Source organism: Lactuca virosa, chromosome 1, assembly GCF_052849685.1.
Source record: "Lactuca virosa cultivar CGN04683 chromosome 1, Lactuca_virosa_CGN04683_v6, whole genome shotgun sequence".
Taxonomy (NCBI): Eukaryota; Viridiplantae; Streptophyta; class Magnoliopsida; order Asterales; family Asteraceae; genus Lactuca; species Lactuca virosa.
The window spans coordinates 83,859,923-83,886,450 of NC_136426.1; the positions used below are offsets into that span (position 1 = coordinate 83,859,923).

A 26,528-nucleotide genomic window follows, 5' to 3' on the forward strand; every position below is an offset into this window, starting at 1 on the left:
TTAATCTTATAAATTAATATCTCTCCTTTCATAATTTCCTTGTCCAGTTGCTAGGTTGAGGGCAACCCAAAAGGACTGTGCTGCTATCAATTCAAGTACATACCAATTATAGTTATGGGCTTAGACACCTAATCCAACAGTCTCCCACTTGGATAAGTCTGTAACTATAATTGCTAGTATGCCTTCTAAATTTGACCAGCAAATTGTAGCTTCCAAAAGCTGCTGCCAAACTCTAACCCAGTCAGTTACGTGTCCTAAGATAAGTGATCATATAATCCTTCGTTCAGCTAGATATCCCTAGACATAAGACATGGAATGTAATCAATCTCTTTGTCCAGAATCTATGTTTCCCGATTCCTGATTTGTGATGATGTAGGACTTCTAATCGAACACATCAATTTAGTCCTGGCTGGGCCCAGCACATAAGTCAACACCAAATCATCGAGGGGCCCACAGATATCGCTTTTCCGGTTAGGGCAAAAGGAACGAATAAACGTTGACTCATATGCTTGTACCTTTTACTCATCAAATTATACATGACAATACGTTTTATAACACCAAGTTACTGATGCGTTTTCGTATCACCAATGCATAACCGACTTGTAAATTACAACTCATATATCTTCGTTTCAAGATTATAAGATATTATCGTCTCAGTATTACTTGTGATGAATTCCATGAAGTGATACTCTGAACGAGGTTTTATCCAATACTCAAATCTCAATTTCTGAGTACTCATGAACGTTGCAGCAATTCTATTGCCATGTCTATCCTTAGACAATCTACAATCCAGTTCATGACAGTCTTGATTCACTACTTACTTCCAAAAGTACGAGCGACTGTGGAGTTTGAATAATCTTATTATTCGGGAAGTAAAACATGCAAAAATATGAAACACAATAATAAACAATTGACAGAAGGCAGTAACCAAACTTATAAACAATACTTTATTATTTAATCACCAAAAGTCAATTACATTTACTTTGTTACAAGTTTCAGAACAAAACTAATCTAACTACTAAAACTAATATCATCTTTCAGTCCTATGCTCCGAGCATGCTGAATATGCTTAGCCCTACTCAGACCCTTTGTGAGAGGATCTGCTGGGTTATCTTCAGATGACACCCTCTTTACTATAAGATGGCCTTCTTCTACTCTATGTCTGATGAAATGGTACTTTCTGTCGATATGTCTGGTCTTACCATGATCTCTCGGTTCCTTTGTCAAGGCAACCGCTCCTTCATTATCGCAGAACAGTTCCATAGGCTCCTGGATGGTTGGAACAACTCCGAGATCTCCGATGAAGTTCCTCAACCAAGCTGCTTCTTTCGACGCTTCACTCGCTGCTATGTACTCTGATTCACAAGTAGAATCAGCCACCGTATCTTGCTTGGAACTTTTCCAAGTAACTGCTCCTCCATTCAGTAAAAATACCCAGCCTGATTGAGAACGGAAGTTATCTCTATCCGTCTGAAAGCTGGCATCACTATAACCATCTACTCTCAAAGTATCATTGCCACCAAGCACAAGGACCCAGTCCTTTGTCCTTCGCAAATACTTCAGTATATTCTTTACTGCTATCCAATGAGCTCTACCTGGGTTTCCCTGATAGCGACTGACCATGCTCAAAGCAAAAGCCACATCAGGGCGAGTACATGTCATAGCGTACATGATCGATCCGACAGCGGAAGCATAAGGTACACGACTCATATCATCTATTTCCTCATCTGTACCCGGGCATTGAGTATTACTCAATTTGGTATTGCTCTGGATAGGTAGCCCTCCCTTCTTGGAATTTTCCATACTAAACCTCTTTAGTACCTTATCCAAGTATGTGCTCTGACTAAGTCCAATTAGTCTCTTCTTTCTATCTCTCAATATTCTAATCCCAAGAATATAGGTAGCTTCTCCAAGGTCTTTCATGGCAAAACACTTTCCAAGCCAAGACTTAACTTCTTTCAAGGTTGGAACGTCGTTACCAATGAGTAATATGTCATCGACATATAACACCAGAAAAGTTACTATACTCCCACTAGCCTTGATATACACACAAAACTCATCTTCACTTCTAGAGAAACCAAACTCTTTGACTTTCTCATGGAAGCAAAGATTCCAGCTGCGAGATGCTTGTTTCAATCCATAAATGGATTTCTCAAGCTTGCACACTCTTTTGGGAAACTTTGCATCAACAAAACCCTCTGGCTGATTCATGTAAACATCCTCAGCCAACTTCCCGTTAAGGAAAGCAGTCTTGACATCCATCTGCCAGATTTCATAGTCATGAAAGGCAGCTATGGCGAACAATATCCTAATAGATTTAATCTTGGCTACTGGCGAAAAGGTCTCATCATAGTCAACCCCTGGGGTTTGAGTGAAACCTTTTGCAACCAGTCGAGCCTTGAATGTATGCACATTCCCATCCATGTCTGTCTTCTTCTTGAAGATCCATTTGCGCCCAACTGTCTTACGACCTGGTGCACTATCAACCAAATTCCAAACTTGGTTGTCATACATGGACTAAATCTCGCTGTCCATTGCCTCTTTCCACTTGGAAGCCTCTGGGCCCGCCATTGCTTCCTTATAAGTGACTGGTTCATCTAAGTTTACCAGTGTTCTGTCACTTATGAATGTGTCACCATCTAAAGTAATATGAAAACCATACAACTCAGGTGGCACACTCACCCTAGTGGACCTTCGAAGAGGTAATGAATTATCAACTGGTTCAACAGGAACTGTTTCCTCTGGTTGAGTGCTAGTGTCATCTAAGGTTCCTTCATTGGCTAACTCTTGAATTTCTTCAAGTTCAATGGTGCTCCCACTGTCCTCTTTGAATATGAGCTCCCTTTCTAGAAAGACTCCTCTTCGTGCTACAAAGACCACGTTTTCACTAGGCCTGTAGAACAAATATCCAAAAGACTGCTTTGGGTAACCAATGAAAACACATTTCTCACTTCTAGCTGCTAGCTTGTCATGAGTCTCTCGTCTTACGAAAGCTTCACAACCCTAGACTTTAATATGTGCTAACGAGGGAACTTTCCCAGTCCATATTTCGTGAGGTGTTTTGGCAACCTTCTTTGTAGGGACAAGATTGAGGATGTGGGCGGCTGTCTCTAAGGAATACCCCCAGAAGTGAATAGGAAGCGAAGCACGACTCATCATAGAACGAACCATGTCTAACAAGGTCCGATTACGCCTCTCAGCTACACCATTTAACTGTGGTGTCCTAGGAGGAGTCAATTGTGAGACTATCCCACATTCTTTCAGATAGTCGTTGAACTCGATACTAAGATACTCCCCGCCTCTATCGGATCTAAGTATCTTTATCTTTCCGCCCAATTGATTTTCGACCTCATGCTTAAACTCTTTGAACTTTTCAAAGGTTTCTGACTTACGTTTGATCAAGTAGATATAACCATATCTGCTATAATCGTCAGTGAAAGTCACATAGAATCGATTAGCATCCCTTGTGGTTGATCTGAAGGGCCCACACACATCTGTGTGTATGAGATCCAACAGACCTTCACCTCTTTCACAAGACCCTGTGAATGGTGATTTTGTCATCTTTCCCAAAAGACAAGATTCACACATATCATCTGCTTTTAGGTCAAATGATTCCAACACTCCATCCTTTTGGAGTTGAGCTATGCGTTTCTTGTTAATGTGTCCAAGACGACAATGCCACAAGCATGCCTTGTCTACACTATTAGACAAGTCAATATTAAGTACACTATTTCCTAAGCTATCAACACAGGTCACTGTTTCATACACACCATCACAAGGTAAAGCTTCAAACATAAAAACACCATTCTTGTAAACAGAAATTGAACCATTCAAATCATTAAAAGAATATTTAAAACCTTGTCTGAACAATGCATGAAATGAAATAATGTTTCTCGTCATCTCAGACGAATAGCAACAATTTATCAAATCTAATCTAACATCATTACTAAGCAAAAGCTGATAAACTCCGATCTTGGTTACTGGTGAAGACTTTCTGTTTCCCATGATCAAGTTTATCCTTCCTCGCTCTATCTCCTCACTTTCCTTTAGCCCCTGCATATCAGAACAGATATGAAAACCACATCCTGTATCAAGGACCCAAGAACGAGAAGATAATGAGTTATTAGCAGAAATAGTGTAAATACCTGCCGAAGATGGCTTCACTTTGCCATCCTTGATATCCTGCAGATATTGTGGGCAAGATCTCTTCCAATGCCCCTTTTGATTCCAGTAAAAGCAAACGGCCTCTTTTGGATCAGAAACATGGGGAGTGGAACCATTGGGCTTAGCCTTTGGGCCATTACTAGATGACCCAGCTTGAGCCTTGCTCTTCCAGTTTTGCTTGGGAGGACCTTTCCTCTTTTTCCCCTTTCCATGTCCAATAGCCAAGACAGGGGCACTTGCAGGTGTGGAGGGTATACTTTTACCCTTCATCCCTGCTTCAGCTGTCTGCAACAAGTTGTGCAATTGGGCCAGAGTCTGCTCAGTGTTGTTCAAATGGTAAGTTAGAATAAACTGACCATAACATTCAGGAAGTGAGTTCAAAACCATGTCAATGGCCAATTCCTCATCAAAGTGAATATTGAGCTTGACCAAACGCTCTATGTAGCGTTGCATTCTTTGCACATGGGACACAACTGACTCCCCTTCTTTCATCTTGCAAGCCATGAGTGACTTGACTACTTCAAACTTTTCTTGACGAGCTCGCTTATGGTACTTTTCCATAAGGTCCTTGTTCATCTCAAAAGGCCAGTAGTCCTCATAGTACCTCTGCAGTTCTGGGGACATAGTTGCTACCATGATGCATGCCACTTTGGTAGCATCATCATAGTGTTTCTTGTAGGCAGCAAGCTCTTCAGGAGTAGCTTCAGAATCATCAAGTTCTTTGAGCTCCTTTTCAAGAACATATTCTTTGTTCTCAAAACGAAGAGCCATATTGATGTTGCGCATCCAATCGTTATAGTTAGAGCCATCCATAACGACTTTGGAGCAGATATTGAGCAAAGAGAAGTTTTGGTTGGAGGATGAAGCAGAAGTGTTTCCAGGAGTAGACATCTGAAAGGAAAGAAAGTTTTAGTTAGATTTCAAGATACCTCAATATAATAACCCAAAGATAAAATATCAAGGTTAGGATCCAACTATGAAGATTCACAACTTAGAAATGGGATGCCGAGATCCAAGAGTAAATTTCATAAAGGTAGGTGAATGACGATTCACCAATTCCACTATTAGACGAAACAAACGAAGTGAAATTCCTAATTCTTTTGAGATACATTGAAACTATTCAATGGCATGTTTTAATCTCAGATTATGCTCTTCTATTTGTGACTGGGATGCCGAGGATCACAAACAAGATGTGAATAACCATGCAAATGTGCTTGGTAACCTCATTGTCTTTATCGTTAACTATTGATGTGCTGGTAAACCACACAAGCTCCATCAAAATGACAATTATGAGATACCCATTACTACTCTTTATTAGTGCCTTTTAGTGTGCTGGTTAACCACACACGCTCCACTAACGACCAATAAAGCATAATGTGCAATTTCATGGATTAGCATACTTTTCACATTTTTCCTAAAGTAACTAGAGTTGGGATTTTGAAAAATAATGTTCTAGTACTTTCTTTAATAGCATTATAATTTTAATGAGAAGTAGTTGTCCTATCAAATCCGTTCTGCTAACGACCCTCCACTAATCAAGGGAGCGGTGGGTGAGAGTGGACACCCATTCAACTACCATTTTATAGGCAGTTTCCTTATACCCCCCTTATAGACTAGCTTCGTGAATGAGGCATACTAGCGATTTGACTGACCATATTCTTATACATATATAATATTAAACATTTAATCATAATACATATATAAGGTGTGTTTTAAAACTTTTTAAAACTTCAAGGTTTATATAAATTTCAAAATTTAAACTATTAAATTAAATTTAAATAAACCAATTAACTAGATTTAATATTTATCTATTAATTAACTTTTAATCAATTTATTAAATCTTTTAAGGATTATCTAATTAAATTAATCAATTAATTTAATCCTAATCCTTATCCCTCTAAATTTCGAAAATTAGGGTAAGGATAATTATCCAATTAATCTAATCAAGTAACAATTATCCAAAACAAGAAACCCTAAAGCTTCTAGGCATATTTCAAAATTTACAAGGGAGGAGGCTAGGGTTTTCAAAACCCTAACCCTAATTTCGATTAGGGTTCTTTGGAGGCTAGGGTTTTCGAAAACCCTTCAATCCAAAACCCTAATTGCGAAAACTTGGCCTTTAGGGTTTAATGGCTATAAACCCTAATTTGCAATTCAACTATTGTAGCAATTCAATTCAAAACAAACAATGGCTCTGATACCACTGATAGGTTTTAGGTAAAACAAATAAACTAGAAAACAATTCCTAAGTTCACATGCAACGTACTTTGGATCTATGTTTTAACTATTGAACATACAACTTTGAATTGCAAAACAAGAACCCTAGAGGAGGAGGCTAATTTCGAAATTAACAAACTAGGGTTTGGGAGATACATACCTTTCAATTGTTATAGCAAACAATTGATAATCCTCTTGATCTTGATCTTGATCTTCTTGGAAGCTTAGCACCACAAATGTAATGCCTCTAATGGAATCACACCCAAGAACTAGCAAGAAGGAAACTTGGAGGAGAGAGGATGGAGAGAGTATGAAATTTCAGCCTTAGGGTTTCTTCCAAAGAATCAGTCACCTCAAATGTGAGCCAGGAGGCTCCTTAAATAGCTGAGGGATCTAGGGTTTAGGGAAAACCCTAGTTATCCTTTGCTTAGGGCCTAAGCAAAACCCAAGGGCCTTATTTGGACCCCTTAGACGAAATCTCTAGGGTTTCCCCTAAGAATTTCGTCCACCTCCTTCCAAGGGGGTTCTGGATCCTTCCACTCAACTATTAGTTAATTGCAAACTAGTCCCTGCACTTTATAATTAATTCTTTTAACCCCAAAATTAATTCTGATTAATTTCTGGCTAACTATTAATTAAACATAATGATTTCTAATTAATATATTAATCCATTAACATATTAATAAATCATTTACATATTAATTTATTAATCTTATAAATTAATATCTCTCCTTTCATAATTTCCTTGTCCAGTTGCTAGGTTGAGGGCAACCCAAAAGGACTGTGCTGCTATCAATTCAAGTACATACCAATTATAGTTATGGGCTTAGACACCTAATCCAACAAAGGTATGATATCTTAAGTGGTTAAGTGTTCCAAGGTTAAACAAGAGGCTAGGTGAGTTTAAGGTCCAAGAATTGACCTTAACTTGTGTTTACGGCCTGGGGACCACTTCCCCATGAGTTTACGGCCGTAAACTCATGGCATGAAGTACCATTTTGATGCTTGAGGTCCCTAGTTCAATGGTGGTTGGTTCTAGGCTAAGTTCTGGGCATAAGGAAGGAAGAGAGGGCATCATTGCACCCTTAAAGGGAGTTTACGGCCTTGGGAGATCCTTGGCTGTAAACTCTCATTCAACCTTTGATTCTTGATGTTTCTAAGGCCTAAACATGTTAAACCTAGTGTACGACGAATTAGAACAAGAGTACTTACGATAAAGGAGCTTGAATGGTTGGTTTTGGCGAAGAACACTAGTGTGTGTTCTTGGTGTTCTTGGTGAAACTCGAAGATCTACACAAATGGAATGATTTCACGGATGAAATCATGTAAGATCACTAGCTCAAGTAAGATATCAACTAGTTAGGGCAAGAAACTTACTAGTTTTGAAGATCGGGGATGAATATCAGGATGATAGTTGAGAGGAATTGGAAAGGAATCAGCCAAGGAAAAGAAAGGAATGAACAAATGGCCTACACTTGATCATATAAGGAGAGTTTATGGCCCACATAGAGTTTACGGCCGTAAACTCCATTTTGGTGGCCGTGAACTCATGGTCAAGGTGTTTCAGGCTTGTTCTTTGTACTATACCTTCATCAGATAAACCCCGACACTTATCCCTTAAGTGTACAAGGCTCAGAACACTCAAACAGACTCCAAATTGTGGTAAATGATAGCAGGAATGAGTTTTTTCAATGAAGTGTTAGAATGAACAGGATAAAAAATTTCGGGTTGTCACATCATCCCCCCATTTGAGGGAATTTCGTCCCGAAATTAGAATTTAAGGTAAGGAAATAGGTACGAATAATCGAGCAAAGAGGTGGGGATACTTCCTATTCGATTGATTCTCGGGCTCCCAAGTGATTCAGAAAAGATGGAGCTTGGTACCTCAAATGATTCAGAAAAGATGCCAAACTTCTGGATCTACAAGCTCTCTTCAAGTCCTTGCTCCTTCTTCAAGTTCAATGGTCTTCAAAACCACCAAAACAACACCAAAATGCTCAAAGTAAGCTCAAGATACATGCAATGCAGTTAGGGTTCGAGTTAGGCACTATGAGGACAAGGGAGGCTGAGAGGATAAGGGTTTGGAGGGTTATATGCTGCTTAAATAGGGTGCAAGCACTAAAATTTAGGGTTTGCATCTGATCAACCTACGCCCAGCGTACACATGGGTACGCCCAACGTACACATGGGGACTCCCGACTCCGCGCCTCATATATGTACGCCATGCGTACACCATGTACGCCCAACGTACGCTCCGACCCTTAAACCCAATATAAACATAAGTATAACTTGAATAGGAAGCAACATAATACCTGGCAAATCCCGGACATTACAAGTCTCCCCCACTTAAATTAGACTTTGTCTTTGAAGTCTGTTGTTGCTGGAAAAAGATTCGTGATGTGTTCCATCATCTCGTCCTCTGGCTCCCACGTCCATTTTGAGCCCTTTCAATGCTGCCACTGCACATTCACCAACTCTACCCTCTTTTTTCTCAGATCCTTCATCTTCCTATCGAGAATGGCTACTGGGCTCTCGATGTAATTCAGGTGGTCATCCACTCGAATGTCCTCCAAAGGAACGACCGCGAAATCGTTGACTATACATTTTCGCAGCTGCGAAACATTAAAAGTGTTGTGGATCTTCCTAAGCTCCTCCGGAAGATCTAGCCGATACGTTACCTTGCCTACTCGGGCTATAACCCTGAAAGGTTCGATATAGCTAGGGCCCAGCTTGCCCCGCTTTCTGAGGCGGATGACACCTTCAGAAGGACCATATCCCCAATCTAGAACTCCAAGTCTGATCGGAGTCTGTCGGCGTAGCTCTTCTACTGACTCAAGCCGTGTGGAGCCTACTCCGAACTTACTGGATCATCTATGTCGTCATGAGTACCATTTTGGAACTCCCCATGACCCTCTGACCAACCTCACCCCAACATATCGGGGTCCTGCACTTCCTCCCAAAGAGCATCTCGAAGGGAGGCCGGTCGATATTGGCGTGGTAGCTATTGTTATAAGAAAACTCTGCCAAGGGGAGGTAGGTATCCCAGCTACCCCCGAAGTCTAACACACACGACCGCAACATATCCTCCAAGGTATGGATGGTCCACTCGCTCTGACCATCCGTCTGTGGGTGGAAAGTCGTGCTGAAATGTAGACGAGTACCCAACTCGTCATGGAATTTCTTCCAAAATCTGGAAGTGAACCTCACATCTCTGTCAGAATCACAAAAACCGACACCCCGTGCCCAGCTACCACCTCCCCGATGTAGATGTCAGCTACCTTCTCAGTTGATATACTCTCCTGGATCGGGATGAAATGTGCACTCTTGGTCAATCGATCCACGATGACCCATATCAAATCAACTCCACGTGCAGTCTTGGGAAGCTTTGTGATGAAATTTCCCATTTCCACATGGGAATCTCTAACAGCTGCATCTCGCCGTGAGGTCGCTGGCCTTGACTTTATTGCAAGTCAAGCACCGCTCCACGAACAATTCTATATCCCGCTTCATGCAGAGCCACCAATAATCAGGCGGAGATCCAGATACATCTTCATCTCCTGGGATGAATGACCGGTGAATCTCGACTTGTAAGCCTCCTCCATGAGGACTTGGCACACACCACCCCAGTAAGGAACATAGAAACTACGATGCAGGGTTGACAATCCAAGCTGTCATAATCGAATGAAGCGACCTAACCTATGATCCACTCACACTTCCGACGCTCCTCTTTCATCCCCTCAACCTGAGCTTCCCGAATCCGTTCCAACAATGAGGTAATCACAGTCATTTCAATCATACATCCCTGATCGGAGACGCGACCGCCTTGCGGCTGAGAGCATCGGCCACCATATTGGCCTTTCTCGGGTGGTAGACGATCTCACAATCATAATCTGGCACCCCATCTAACCAATGTCAATGCCTCATGTTCAGATTTGGCCGAACCATCAAGTACCTCAGGCTCTTGTGGTCCGTGTAGATAGTACAACGGACCCCATAGAGGTAGTGTCGCTAAATCTTGAGGGCAAAAATAACTGCTCCCAACTCCAGGTCATGTGTCGGGTAATTTTCCTCGTGAGGCTTCAACTGCCTCGAGACGTAAGCGATGGCGTGCCCTCTCTGCATCAATACTACGCCTAAGCCCGTGATACACGTGTCGCAATACACTACGAAATCCTCAACACCCTCTGGTAGGGTCAATATCGGTGCGTCGCACAACTTCTGTCTTAAAGTATCGAAAGCTGCCTGTTGCTCAGGCCCCAACAGAATGTCACTGACTTCTTGGTTAGTCGGGTCAGTGGAACAGAAATCTTGGAGAAATCTTGGATGAATCTCTGATAATAACCTGTCAGACCATGAAAACTCTGAATCTCAGATGGAGACCTCGGAACCTCCCATCTCATCACTACCTCTACCTTGGCTGGATCGACCAGTATACCATTCTGGTTGACAAGGTGCCCCAGAAACTACACCTCGTGCAACCAAAACTCGCACTTGGAGAACTTTGCAAAATGTCTCTCCCTCCTCAACGTCTCCAGCACCTCCCTCGGGTGCTCCTCGTGTTGCTCCTGCGTCTTGGAGTAAACCCAGATGTCATCAATAAAGACTATCATAGACCAATCCAGCATCGGCCGACATACACGGTTCATGAGATCCATGGGCACGGCAAGAGCATTGGCGAACCCAAACGGCATCACCACGAACTCGTAATGACCATAGCAAGTCCGAAAGGCTGTATTCTGCACATCATCATCCCTGACTCGCATATGGTGATAACCCGATCGCAAATCAATCTTGGAGAACCAAGATGCACCCTTTAGCTGTCAAATAGATCATCAATCCTCAGGAGGGATAACGGTTCTTCACCGTTACCTTATTCAACTCCTGGTAGTTTATAAACATCCGATGAGACCCGTCCTTCTTCTTCATCAACAGAATTTGGGCTCCCCATGGCGAACTGCTCGACCTGATAAATCCATTGTCTAACAGCTCTTGTAGCTGTGTAGACAACTCCTACATGTGGGGAGGAGCCAACCGATACAGGGCCTTGGCTATCGGAGTCGTACCCAGACTTAGGTCAATCCTGAACTCCACCTGTCTCTCCGGCGGTACCCCAGGCAAATCCTCTAGGAACACGTTGGGGTACTCCCGCACAACTTGCATTTCATCCACGGCCGCCTTACCATTCTCCCAGGTATCCATAACATAGGAGAAAAAACCTGCGCATCCCTGATGAAGGTAGCGTCTGGCTCTCGTTGCAGAACACATGACCGGTCCACGCTGCGGTCTGTTACCCTGAATCACCAGCTCTCACTCACTTAGGGTCCTAACCTGAACCAACTGTTGCTCACAGTCAATCACCGTGCCATTGGGGCTCGACTAATCCATACCTATGATGACCTTGTTCCCACGCAAGGGTATGTGAACCAAATCCATGAGATAACGCTAGTCACACATCCTCATAACACAATCCCTATAAACCTCTGAAGCTTGTACGGATCGATTGTCCGAAATCTCGACCTCTAATGGACAATATAACATGCTCGTAGACTCGACAAACCTCTTGCAGAGTGCAAGAGATACAAAAGATCGGGTAGCCTCCGAATCGAAACTAACACTGGGATACCGTTCACATGGAACGACCCTAAAACAAAATACATGGAATATAAATAACAAAATCGACATGAAATAAATATTAGGGAGAAGAAACATACCCGTCACTACATCTGGTGCGAGATGCGGCTCCTCGGCGGTCAGCTGGAAGGCTCGGCTCCTCACCACAGGAGCATCTGACTTGCCTTGGCGGCCATCTGTGATTCGCAGGGTCGCTGCAGTTGGCGCCACCACTGGCGCTCGTGATACCAATCTCGGGCAATTGGCCTTTTTATGGCCCTTCTTATTGCAATGGAAGCAAATCAGGTCTAATGTCTAAATGGTGGGGGTAGGGGCAGTACAATCCCCGCTAAAGTGCCCAGTCTTGCCGCACTTATAGTAGCCTGATCCCCCTACTTTCCAAGCTCCCTCATGCGTCTTGCCGCATTCCCCACAACGGCTCCGGCCCACAACAGCTTCGGCCCTACTGAACCTCCACAGCTGGCGCAAACTCCGCCTGGAAACTGGCCACAAAATCCGAGCAGGTCATGGCCTCAATGGCTCGGGCTCACAAAGTATCACCGGCTTCCTTAAGGCAGAAGTTCGTCACCTATGCAGACTCAATGTCTACGATCCATCTCCTAGCCACAATGGGGTCTTTCACCCCGCAGAAGTCTAGTGCTCCACATCCCCTGAAATCCTTAAAGGAGAGCGTTGGAGTCTCTGACTAGCCAGGTGCCATGCTACTCCTGAATGCCCTAAGGCGATCCTCGATCAGCTCAATGATACCCTCCTTGATCGACCCGAAAATCACCGAGGTCGCCTGAAGGATGCCTCTCATAATCTCGGATGCAATAAACTCGCGCAATCATTCATCAATTGGTTCGGAACTCGTACCTGAACCTGAACCATATCCTGAGCCCCCCTGCTCCATGACGCGCCTATTCTGAAACAAAATACACAATCGTCAAGGTCATACATAACATCGAGAGGTCTTACACTCTGCCACTCTTGGTTCCTCGCAGCTCCCCAAGAGTCAAGTACAGATCCTCTTCTTTCTGTAGTACGGGCCTATACTACCTTCCACATCTATCCGTGCTTTCCTCCTGGTTTGCCTTGGTTTACCAAAGCCGCCTCCTATCCATGTATACGATTCGCAATCAAATAATATATGATACTGATATCATCCTAGGCTTGCCCTAGGGTATTCTCCAACCCACTCTCCGCCATCACCTACATAAGAAGTCCCTGCTATCTCTCCCTAACTAGCTCGCGAATACCATTACATATTACTAAGACTAGATAACTCTTCGAATGAGAGGTACTACCCTACAATGGTTGGACTCAGACAAGAGCTATGAAATAGGGCTAGACCTAACCTTCTGAAATTATTTAGTCCTCGTAATATGTAACTTAACGTATTCATTTACTAGTTAATTAAAGATAACTAGGACTCCTAAAAGCACAAACCAAGCAGCATTCGAGCATTGAGTAACCAAAACCAAGCATATCCTAATCAGGCCATCATATCGCTGACTAATCAGTACTAGCATGCAGTTCAATAAGCACATACAGTAGGCATACAATGCATCCTTCCTAGATCCTTAGCCCTAATATAGCATGTAGTTCACATATTCATACTTCATTTCATAACATAACATATATGGGTATCTTGGGGAAAACATACTTGAGCTAGGTCGATTGCTCACATCACACTTGTTGTTATTTATTAGAAACCCTTAATTTTAATTTTGAAAAAATTATTTTTCTTGTAAAAACCTATCAAACCTTCAATTTGAGTCTAGACACCCCCGAATGTATGTCCGAATCCCTCAAACCAAGGCTCTGATACCAACTTGTAACATCCCAAAATTCAAGACCAAAAATTTCATTTTTTGATTAAGTAATTTATAAAAAAGTAGTCTGAAAACATCAATAGTGTAATCCAAATCATAATCAAACCCAAGTGTCAAAACATGTCATAGGAAAATAATATCAGAGCACAAATCCCAAGAATCTCATAATACGGAAAATCATGGTGTGATGCGATGAGATCATGCCGGCTCCTTTCCTTTCGAATAAGAAGTACCTGAAACCAAAACTGAAAAACCGTAAGCACGAAGCTTAGTGAGTTCCCCCATCATACCACATACCATACAATAAACGTACTGTCTAGCATATTCGGGTGCTGGCCTACCCTTTCGGTATCTTTTGACCGGATACTGCCGAGCATATCTAGCTATTGGCCTACCCCTTCGGTTTCTTTCAGCCAGATATTGTCGAGTATATCTAGGTGTTGGCCTACCCCTTCGGTCTCTTTCAACAGGCTATGGGGTGTATTTCACCCCTACCACTACCATATAATATCATAGCATACAAGCACATAAATCAAATACTGGCTAGCATATCTGGGTTCTGGTTTACCCCTTCGGCTCTTTCAACCGGTCACTGTCGAGCATATCTGGGTGTTGGCCTACACCTTTGGTCTCTTTCAACCGGTTACGGGGTCTATTTCACCCCTACCACTACCACATAATATCATAGAGTACAAGCACATAAAACACAACAGATAGTGGCATACCAGACAATTATCACAAAGACAATCATCTCTGCTATAAACAAGTACTAGTCGGCTGACATTGGTGCCTTCGACCCGCTCATTCCGGGAAGGTATCTCACCTCAACTGTGTGTGCCGAAATCGTACTCCTCGGATGGCTCGGGACTCCTCCCCCTAAAGCATAATAAGTCCCCTAGTTAGATATTGGGTCCAAGTATGACTCACTTATGGCCCAACTTCTAATTCGTGTCCCAAGGCAGGGTCCCCTAGTCCTTGCCCTAATGGGCCTCTTCCCTCAAGGTCCAACCCATAAACAACTTACGACCCAAATCCATTCATTTATGCTTTAAGGCCCAATAATGCCTAAAAAGGCCCAATACCATAAATCCCAATCCTACGTCCAGAGGCCTTACTCCATAGTGGGTCATGAGGCCCAACAAATTCAGGCCCAAATTCCTAAGGCCCAAAAACACCTTAACCACTCTGCATGCGTACGCACGGCGTACCTGGCACGTACGCTCGGCGTACGCTGGCCTTGACCAGAAGCGGGAAGTTGACCCAGAACGCGCAATGTACTAGGCGATATGCACAACATTCCTGTCAGTCACCTTAAAATCCTTCTTTTGACTTAATCCATTAAGTCCCAATGTCAAGAACATAGATCTAAGCTCCTAACAACGTCCTTAGCCATAAAGTTATTATGGTTTTTCATGCATGGATGGGGATTAAGACACCCATTAAGTCCATAAGCTCACTTTGTGGCCATCTATCACTTGCATGGTTGGGGCTAAACCATCAAGATCTGATTTTTATGGTTCTAAATGCTTCCAAGAGCTCAAAAGGACAACTCTTATGGACAGATTCTTCCAAAACTCAAAGGACCTCAAGTATGGGAGCAAAATGTGACATAAAACACACCCCAAAACTACATCTAAGCATACAATGGTCAAGGATGGATCTTGATACCTCAAATGATTCAGAAAAGATGCCAAACTTCTGGATCTACAAGCTCTCTTCAAGTCCTTGCTCCTTCTTCAAGCTCCTTGCTCTTCAAAACCACCAAAACAACACCAAAATGCTCAATGTAAGCTCAAGATACATGCAATGGAGTTAGGGTTCGAGTTGGGCACTGTGAGGACAAGGGAGGCTTAGAGGATAAGGGTTTGGAGGGTTCTAAGTTTCTTAAATATGGTGCAAACCCTAAAATTTAGGGTTTGCATCTGATCAACCTACGCCCAGCATACGCATGGGTACGCCCAGCGTACGCATGGGGACTCCCCGCTCCGCACCTCATATATGTACGACGTGCGTACACCATATACCTCCAGCATACGCTCCGGCCCTCAAACCCAATATAAACATAAGTATAACTTGAATAGGAAGCAACATAATACCTGACAAATCCCGGACATTACAACACTGATTAACAATGTTTGGTTACAAACCACACTTTCATCATAATGAACACATATATACACACAACAATATCATTGGTGACTAAAATATGAAAATGTACAGTAAATGAGACATACACCATGATTTAAATGGTTCAAATAGTATGCAAGATTATAATCTACATTCATGCCAACATCATTTCTTTTCCTTTTATTACATGTTATTCAATAATTTCTAATCTCCTTATTTGTTCCGGATTATTGATGAACAACTCAATGACTTACCCAAAATATTCCAAAGAAATAAACCCGCTAAAGTGCCCAGTCTTGCCGCACTTATAGTAGCCTGATCCCCCTACTTTCCAAGCTCCCTCATGCGTCTTGCCGCATTCCCCACAACGGCTCCGGCCCACAACAGCTTCGGCCCTACTGAACCTCCACAGCTGGCGCAAACTCCGCCTGGAAACTGGCCACAAAATCCGAGCAGGTCATGGCCTCAATGGCTCGGGCTCACAAAGTATCACCGGCTTCCTTAAGGCAGAATTTCGTCACCTATGCAGACTCAATGTCTACGATCCATCTCCTAGCCACAATGGGGTCTTTCACCCCGCAGAAGTCTAGTGCTCCACATCCCCTTGAAATCCTTAAAGGAGAGCGTTGGAGTCTCTGACTAGCCAGGTGCCATGCTACTCCTGAATGCCCTAAGGCGATCCTCGATCAGCTCAATGATACCCTCCTTGATCGACCCGAAAATCACCGAGGTCGCCTGAAGGATGCCTCTCATAATCTCGGATGCAATAAACTCGCGCAATCATTCATCAATTGGTTCGGAACTCGTACCTGAACCTGAACCATATCCTGAGCCCCCCTGCTCCATGACGCGCCTATTCTGAAACAAAATACAGAATCGTCAAGGTCATACATAACATCGAGAGGTCTTACACTCTGCCACTCTTGGTTCCTCGCAGCTCCCCAAGAGTCAAGTACAGATCCTCTTCTTTCTGTAGTACGGGCCTATACTACCTTCCACATCTATCCGTACTTTCCTCCTGGTTTGCCTTGGTTTACCAAAGCCGCCTCCTATCCATGTATACGATTCGCAATCAAATAATATATGATACTGATATCATCCTAGGCTTGCCCTAGGGTATTCTCCGACCCACTCTCCGCCATCACCTACATAAGAAGTCCCTGCTATCTCTCCCTAACTAGCTCGCGAATACCATTACATATTACTAAGACTAGATAACTCTTCGAATGAGAGGTACTACCCTACAATGGTTGGACTCAGACAAGAGCTATGAAATAGGGCTAGACCTAACCTTCTGAAATTATTTAGTCCTCGTAATATGTAACTTAACGTATTCATTTACTAGTTAATTAAAGATAACTAGGACTCCTAAAAGCACAAACCAAGCAGCATTCGAGCATTGAGTAACCAAAACCAAGCATATCCTAATCAGGCCATCATATCGCTGACTAATCAGTACTAGCATGCAGTTCAATAAGCACATACAGTAGGCATACAATGCATCCTTCCTAGATCCTTAGCCCTAATATAGCATGTAGTTCACATATTCATACTTCATTTCATAACATAACATATATGGGTATCTTGGGGAAAACATACTTGAGCTAGGCCGATTGCTCACATCACACTTGTTGTTATTTATTAGAAACCCTTAATTTTAATTTTGAAAAAATTATTTTTCTTGTAAAAACCTATCCAACCTTCAATTTGAGTCTAGACACCCCCGAATGTATGTCCGAATCCCTCAAACCAAGGCTCTGATACCAACTTGTAACATCCCAAAATTCAAGACCAAAAATTTCATTTTTTGATTAAGTAATTTATAAAAAAGTAGTCTGAAAACATCAATAGTGTAATCCAAATCATAATCAAACCCAAGTGTCAAAACATGTCATAGGAAAATAATATCAGAGCACAAATCCCAAGAATCTCATAATACGGAAAATCATGGTGTGATGCGATGAGATCATGCCGGCTCCTTTCCTTTCGAATAAGAAGTACCTGAAACCAAAACTGAAAAACCGTAAGCACGAAGCTTAGTGAGTTCCCCCATCATACCACATACCATACAATAAACGTACTGTCTAGCATATTCGGGTGCTGGCCTACCCTTTCGGTATCTTTTGACCGGATACTGCCGAGCATATCTAGCTATTGGCCTACCCCTTCGGTTTCTTTCAGCCAGATATTGTCGAGTATATCTAGGTGTTGGCCTACCCCTTCGGTCTCTTTCAACAGGCTATGGGGTGTATTTCACCCCTACCACTACCATATAATATCATAGCATACAAGCACATAAATCAAATACTGGCTAGCATATTTGGGTTCTGGTTTACCCCTTCGGCTCTTTCAACCGGTCACTGTCGAGCATATCTGGGTGTTGGCCTACACCTTTGGTCTCTTTCAACCGGTTACGGGGTCTATTTCACCCCTACCACTACCACATAATATCATAGAGTACAAGCACATAAAACACAACAGATAGTGGCATACCAGACAATTATCACAAAGACAATCATCTCTGCTATAAACAAGTACTAGTCGGCTGACATTGGTGCCTTCGACCCGCTCATTCCGGGAAGGTATCTCACCTCAACTGTGTGTGCCGAAATCGTACTCCTCGGATGGCTCGGGACTCCTCCCCCTAAAGCATAATAAGTCCCCTAGTTAGATATTGGGTCCAAGTATGACTCACTTATGGCCCAACTTCTAATTCGTGTCCCAAGGCAGGGTCCCCTAGTCCTTGCCCTAATGGGCCTCTTCCCTCAAGGTCCAACCCATAAACAACTTACGACCCAAATCCATTCATTTATGCTTTAAGGCCCAATAATGCCTAAAAAGGCCCAATACCATAAATCCCAATCCTACGTCCAGAGGCCTTACTCCATAGTGGGTCATGAGGCCCAACAAATTCAGGCCCAAATTCCTAAGGCCCAAAAACACCTTAACCACTCTGCATGCGTACGCACGGCGTACCTGGCACGTACGCTCGGCGTACGCTGGCCTTGACCAGAAGCGGGAAGTTGACCCAGAACGCGCAATGTACTAGGCGATATGCACAACATTCCTGTCAGTCACCTTAAAATCCTTCTTTTGACTTAATCCATTAAGTCCCAATGTCAAGAACATAGATCTAAGCTCCTAACAACGTCCTTAGCCATAAAGTTATTATGGTTTTTCATGCATGGATGGGGATTAAGACACCCATTAAGTCCATAAGCTCACTTTGTGGCCATCTATCACTTGCATGGTTGGGGCTAAACCATCAAGATCTGATTTTTATGGTTCTAAATGCTTCCAAGAGCTCAAAAGGACAACTCTTATGGACAGATTCTTCCAAAACTCAAAGGACCTCAAGTATGGGAGCAAAATGTGACATAAAACACACCCCAAAACTACATCTAAGCATACAATGGTCAAGGATGGATCTTGATACCTCAAATGATTCAGAAAAGATGCCAAACTTCTGGATCTACAAGCTCTCTTCAAGTCCTTGCTCCTTCTTCAAGCTCCTTGCTCTTCAAAACCACCAAAACAACACCAAAATGCTCAATGTAAGCTCAAGATACATGCAATGGAGTTAGGGTTCGAGTTGGGCACTGTGAGGACAAGGGAGGCTTAGAGGATAAGGGTTTGGAGGGTTCTAAGTTTCTTAAATATGGTGCAAACCCTAAAATTTAGGGTTTGCATCTGATCAACCTACGCCCAGCATACGCATGGGTACGCCCAGCGTACGCATGGGGACTCCCCGCTCCGCACCTCATATATGTACGACGTGCGTACACCATATACCTCCAGCATACGCTCCGGCCCTCAAACCCAATATAAACATAAGTATAACTTGAATAGGAAGCAACATAATACCTGACAAATCCCGGACATTACAACACAGATTAACAATGTTTGGTTACAAACCACACTTTCATCATAATGAACACATATATACACACAACAATATCATTGGTGACTAAAATATGAAAATGTACAGTAAATGAGACATACACCATGATTTAAATGGTTCAAATAGTATGCAAGATTATAATCTACATTCATGCCAACATCATTTCTTTTCCTTTTATTACATGTTATTCAATAATTTCTAATCTCCTTATTTGTTCCGGATTATTGATGAACAACTCAATGACTTACCCAAAATATTCCAAAGAAATAAACCCGCTAAAGTGCCCAGTCTTGCCGCACTTATAGTAGCCTGATCCCCCTACTTTCCAAGCTCCCTCATGCGTCTTGCCGCATTCCCCACAACGGCTCCGGCCCACAACAGCTTCGGCCCTACTGAACCTCCACAGCTGGCGCAAACTCCGCCTGGAAACTGGCCACAAAATCCGAGCAGGTCATGGCCTCAATGGCTCGGGCTCACAAAGTATCACCGGCTTCCTTAAGGCAGAATTTCGTCACCTATGCAGACTCAATGTCTACGATCCATCTCCTAGCCACAATGGGGTCTTTCACCCCGCAGAAGTCTAGTGCTCCACATCCCCTGAAATCCTTAAAGGAGAGCGTTGGAGTCTCTGACTAGCCAGGTGCCATGCTACTCCTGAATGCCCTAAGGCGATCCTCGATCAGCTCAATGATACCCTCCTTGATCGACCCGAAAATCACCGAGGTCGCCTGAAGGATGCCTCTCATAATCTCGGATGCAATAAACTCGCGCAATCATTCATCAATTGGTTCGGAACTCGTACCTGAACCTGAACCATATCCTGAGCCCCCCTGCTCCATGACGCGCCTATTCTGAAACAAAATACAGAATCGTCAAGGTCATACATAACATCGAGAGGTCTTACACTCTGCCACTCTTGGTTCCTCGCAGCTCCCCAAGAGTCAAGTACAGATCCTCTTCTTTCTGTAGTACGGGCCTATACTACCTTCCACATCTATCCGTACTTTCCTCCTGGTTTGCCTTGGTTTACCAAAGCCGCCTCCTATCCATGTATACGATTCGCAATCAAATAATATATGATACTGATATCATCCTAGGCTTGCCCTAGGGTATTCTCCGACCCACTCTCCGCCATCACCTACATAAGAAGTCCCTGCTATCTCTCCCTAACTAGCTCGCGAATACCATTACATATTACTAAGACTAGATAACTCTTCGAATGAGAGGTACTACCCTACAATGGTTGGACTCAGACAAGAGCTATGAAATAGGGCTAGACCTAACCTTCTGAAATTATTTAGTCCTCGTAATATGTAACTTAACGTATTCATTTACTAGTTAATTAAAGATAACTAGGACTCCTAAAAGCACAAACCAAGCAGCATTCGAGCATTGAGTAACCAAAACCAAGCATATCCTAATCAGGCCATCATATCGCTGACTAATCAGTACTAGCATGCAGTTCAATAAGCACATACAGTAGGCATACAATGCATCCTTCCTAGATCCTTAGCCCTAATATAGCATGTAGTTCACATATTCATACTTCATTTCATAACATAACATATATGGGTATCTTGGGGAAAACATACTTGAGCTAGGCCGATTGCTCACATCACACTTGTTGTTATTTATTAGAAACCCTTAATTTTAATTTTGAAAAAATTATTTTTCTTGTAAAAACCTATCCAACCTTCAATTTGAGTCTAGACACCCCCGAATGTATGTCCGAATCCCTCAAACCAAGGCTCTGATACCAACTTGTAACATCCCAAAATTCAAGACCAAAAATTTCATTTTTTGATTAAGTAATTTATAAAAAAGTAGTCTGAAAACATCAATAGTGTAATCCAAATCATAATCAAACCCAAGTGTCAAAACATGTCATAGGAAAATAATATCAGAGCACAAATCCCAAGAATCTCATAATACGGAAAATCATGGTGTGATGCGATGAGATCATGCCGGCTCCTTTCCTTTCGAATAAGAAGTACCTGAAACCAAAACTGAAAAACCGTAAGCACGAAGCTTAGTGAGTTCCCCCATCATACCACATACCATACAATAAACGTACTGTCTAGCATATTCGGGTGCTGGCCTACCCTTTCGGTATCTTTTGACCGGATACTGCCGAGCATATCTAGCTATTGGCCTACCCCTTCGGTTTCTTTCAGCCAGATATTGTCGAGTATATCTAGGTGTTGGCCTACCCCTTCGGTCTCTTTCAACAGGCTATGGGGTGTATTTCACCCCTACCACTACCATATAATATCATAGCATACAAGCACATAAATCAAATACTGGCTAGCATATCTGGGTTCTGGTTTACCCCTTCGGCTCTTTCAACCGGTCACTGTCGAGCATATCTGGGTGTTGGCCTACACCTTTGGTCTCTTTCAACCGGTTACGGGGTCTATTTCACCCCTACCACTACCACATAATATCATAGAGTACAAGCACATAAAACACAACAGATAGTGGCATACCAGACAATTATCACAAAGACAATCATCTCTGCTATAAACAAGTACTAGTCGGCTGACATTGGTGCCTTCGACCCGCTCATTCCGGGAAGGTATCTCACCTCAACTGTGTGTGCCGAAATCGTACTCCTCGGATGGCTCGGGACTCCTCCCCCTAAAGCATAATAAGTCCCCTAGTTAGATATTGGGTCCAAGTATGACTCACTTATGGCCCAACTTCTAATTCGTGTCCCAAGGCAGGGTCCCCTAGTCCTTGCCCTAATGGGCCTCTTCCCTCAAGGTCCAACCCATAAACAACTTACGACCCAAATCCATTCATTTATGCTTTAAGGCCCAATAATGCCTAAAAAGGCCCAATACCATAAATCCCAATCCTACGTCCAGAGGCCTTACTCCATAGTGGGTCATGAGGCCCAACAAATTCAGGCCCAAATTCCTAAGGCCCAAAAACACCTTAACCACTCTGCATGCGTACGCACGGCGTACCTGGCACGTACGCTCGGCGTACGCTGGCCTTGACCAGAAGCGGGAAGTTGACCCAGAACGCGCAATGTACTAGGCGATATGCACAACATTCCTGTCAGTCACCTTAAAATCCTTCTTTTGACTTAATCCATTAAGTCCCAATGTCAAGAACATAGATCTAAGCTCCTAACAACGTCCTTAGCCATAAAGTTATTATGGTTTTTCATGCATGGATGGGGATTAAGACACCCATTAAGTCCATAAGCTCACTTTGTGGCCATCTATCACTTGCATGGTTGGGGCTAAACCATCAAGATCTGATTTTTATGGTTCTAAATGCTTCCAAGAGCTCAAAAGGACAACTCTTATGGACAGATTCTTCCAAAACTCAAAGGACCTCAAGTATGGGAGCAAAATGTGACATAAAACACACCCCAAAACTACATCTAAGCATACAATGGTCAAGGATGGATCTTGATACCTCAAATGATTCAGAAAAGATGCCAAACTTCTGGATCTACAAGCTCTCTTCAAGTCCTTGCTCCTTCTTCAAGCTCCTTGCTCTTCAAAACCACCAAAACAACACCAAAATGCTCAATGTAAGCTCAAGATACATGCAATGGAGTTAGGGTTCGAGTTGGGCACTGTGAGGACAAGGGAGGCTTAGAGGATAAGGGTTTGGAGGGTTCTAAGTTTCTTAAATATGGTGCAAACCCTAAAATTTAGGGTTTGCATCTGATCAACCTACGCCCAACATACGCATGGGTACGCCCAGCGTACGCATGGGGACTCCCCGCTCCGCACCTCATATATGTACGACGTGCGTACACCATATACCTCCAGCATACGCTCCGGCCCTCAAACCCAATATAAACATAAGTATAACTTGAATAGGAAGCAACATAATACCTGACAAATCCCGGACATTACAACACAGATTAACAATGTTTGGTTACAAACCACACTTTCATCATAATGAACACATATATACACACAACAATATCATTGGTGACTAAAATATGAAAATGTACAGTAAATGAGACATACACCATGATTTAAATGGTTCAAATAGTATGCAAGATTATAATCTACATTCATGCCAACATCATTTCTTTTCCTTTTATTACATGTTATTCAATAATTTCTAATCTCCTTATTTGTTCCGGATTATTGATGAACAACTCAATGACTTACCCAAAATATTCCAAAGAAATAAACCCCAGTATGCTAATTAGGATTAGCCTTTTCCCCATTATTATTAGCATTTTCCTTTTGTTGGAATGCAATATTGTACGTTAATTTGGCCTATATTTAGCCCATAGGCTTGTAGGGTTTCCTATGTCTAGGGAATTCTACACTCAAAAAGTGATGTTTGTTTCAATGGAAATATTGTTTGGACATTTTGAAGGATTATGGGATGATTGAAACAAAACTTTGTGAGTCCCCAATAATTCTGAAATGAAAAGTGTAAAGTGGAGATACATTTGAGAACGTAGAGAAATACCGAAGAATTAGGGAAAAACTTAACTACATGACTATTGCATGTCCATGCATTGCTTTTTTTTTCGGTAAGTGTTGTAAGTCAGGTTATATCATCTCTGACTACAATAGGTTCAGATACCGACTACGATGAGGATCCTATAAACAGTCGGTCTACTAAAGGCTATTGTGTTTGTCGAGGGGAATCTAGTTTCGTCGAAAAGTAAGAAACAATATGTCGTTTTAATTCCATGTGTTGAATTTGAATACATGACTATGGCTGAGACTACATGTGAGATGATAAAGGGTTTCAATAAACTATTTTACCCTCAATATATTCCTTGTTTACACCTTTTATCATATACCTTTGCATTCTTCATTTATATTCTTTGTTTTCCTTTTCATTCAGCCTAATTATATATAGACAGACACCTACCTAATTATCACTTACGCCTACCTAATTATCATTTAAATGACATGACACCAAGGTTTTATAATTGGACTAAAACCCAAAATACTTTGATCAGTGAAACCTGTTCACAAGCATGTACATAATCTGGATCTTTATTTTGATCTTGTGTTGGTTCTACCCACTTTAGTTACTAGTTACTTTATATAATACTCGTGTACATGCAATCTATTTCGCCATTGCATCTATTATGTTCAAGAAACCATCCATGCAATCTATTTCGCCATTGCAACTATTATGCTCAAGAAACCATCTTTCAATCTATATTTCATATGAAAATACTTTTTCTAGATTTCACAATTACTATGAAAGAGGTTAACACATGAAAAACTAACAGATCAAAGGCCTATCCAACCGTCAAGAAAATGTCATTTTTTAAATGACATCTGTTCATGGGATCCACGGATATAAATTTAGCTTTACGTGATTTCAAATGCTGTTAATGAATGACATTAATGATCTGATATTTCTGTTGTAGGAAGTAGAGGCTATGATACTTCCTTCTTTAAGAGAAAAAAGGAATGCAGCTGGCCTAACACCTCATGAATTATTCACCGAGAACCATAAGCAGCTAGTTTCTAAAGGTGAAGAGTGGATAAAAGGAACAGCTAACCAATGCATGGTGGTTGCTGCACTTATAGCCACCATGGTATTTGGGGTAGCCTTTTCAATTCCTGGTGGGTACCACCAAGACACTGGCCTTCCAATGTTTATCCGAAAAGAAATCTACATTGTCTTTGTCATATCCGATGCTATTTCTTTGTTCTCCTCTTCAGCTTCAATCCTCATGTTCTTATCCATGCTAACATCTCGTTATGCTGAGCAAGATTTCTTAGAAGTATTACCAAAACAACTAATGATAGGTCTAGCAACACTTTTCCTCTCCATAATGACCATGATGGTTGCTTTTAGTTTCAGCTTCTTCGTGCTTTACCATAACAAGTTGATCTGGGTGCCGATATTTATTGCTGTGGTTGCTGCAATACCGGTTATTTTATTTGCTAAACTGCAGTATCCTCTTTTGATGGATATATACGGCTCAATATATGGTTCCAGGTATATCTTTAAACCAAAGAAACATATGCTTCAGAATCGGAATCCAAGGTGGTAAATGTTGTCTTTAGTCTTGAATATGAAGTTCCATTTGTAGATTTTCTTTCAAGCCTAGCTATTTATTAAAACATCAGTAACTTTGTATGTGAATGATTACATTCCATTTTCTTTGTAATGTTGATTTTAGCCGTGCGGTTGGTATCCTGCAACGTTTTTTGTGCTCTCAGATTATTTAATCCATCGGTTCTTTAATTTATTAATGTGACTTGATTTTTTGTTGCTTTTGTTAGAGTAACTTGGAAATATCCGAATCATAGGGACCATCTACAAATTAGCATTTTCCTAGTTTAAAAATTAAAATAGACCCTACTTGGCATTTCATCCCTATTTGTTTTGTATATTATATATGTATTCTGGAATACTATTTCCAAGCCTTTGGCTCAACTTTTCTAGCCATCCTACACAATTCCTATCATTGTAGAGTTATAAGTATGTATGATCGACGTCGACTGCCAGAGAACTGACGTTCATGCAGGACCTTCAAAAGGCTAAAATATTAGGATTCGTTAATGCATAGATTTTCATCAACAGTATCTGGAGGTACACCACCGCGAAACAAATTTGGGACATTTTTTCCACAGTTTACCACTTTTATTGTCTGTTACAAATATTAGTTGTGGCCAGATTTTTAGAAAAACGACAACAACCAAATCAATCCATTAGTG

The 26,528-nt window shown here is 42.1% G+C and overlaps 1 protein-coding gene across 1 annotated transcript in view; it reads left to right on the forward strand.

The window, feature by feature from the left end:
• LOC145149649 (uncharacterized) overlaps nucleotides 1-26,063 on the forward strand; it is a 37,684-nt gene extending 11,621 nt beyond the window's left edge. The window contains exon 6 of the mRNA XM_079075224.1: nucleotides 25,229-26,063. Coding sequence (XP_078931350.1) covers nucleotides 25,229-25,861 — 633 coding nt within the window. The 3' untranslated portion in view covers nucleotides 25,862-26,063. The remainder of the gene's footprint in view (nucleotides 1-25,228) is intronic.
• Nucleotides 26,064-26,528: the final 465 nt, after the last annotated feature.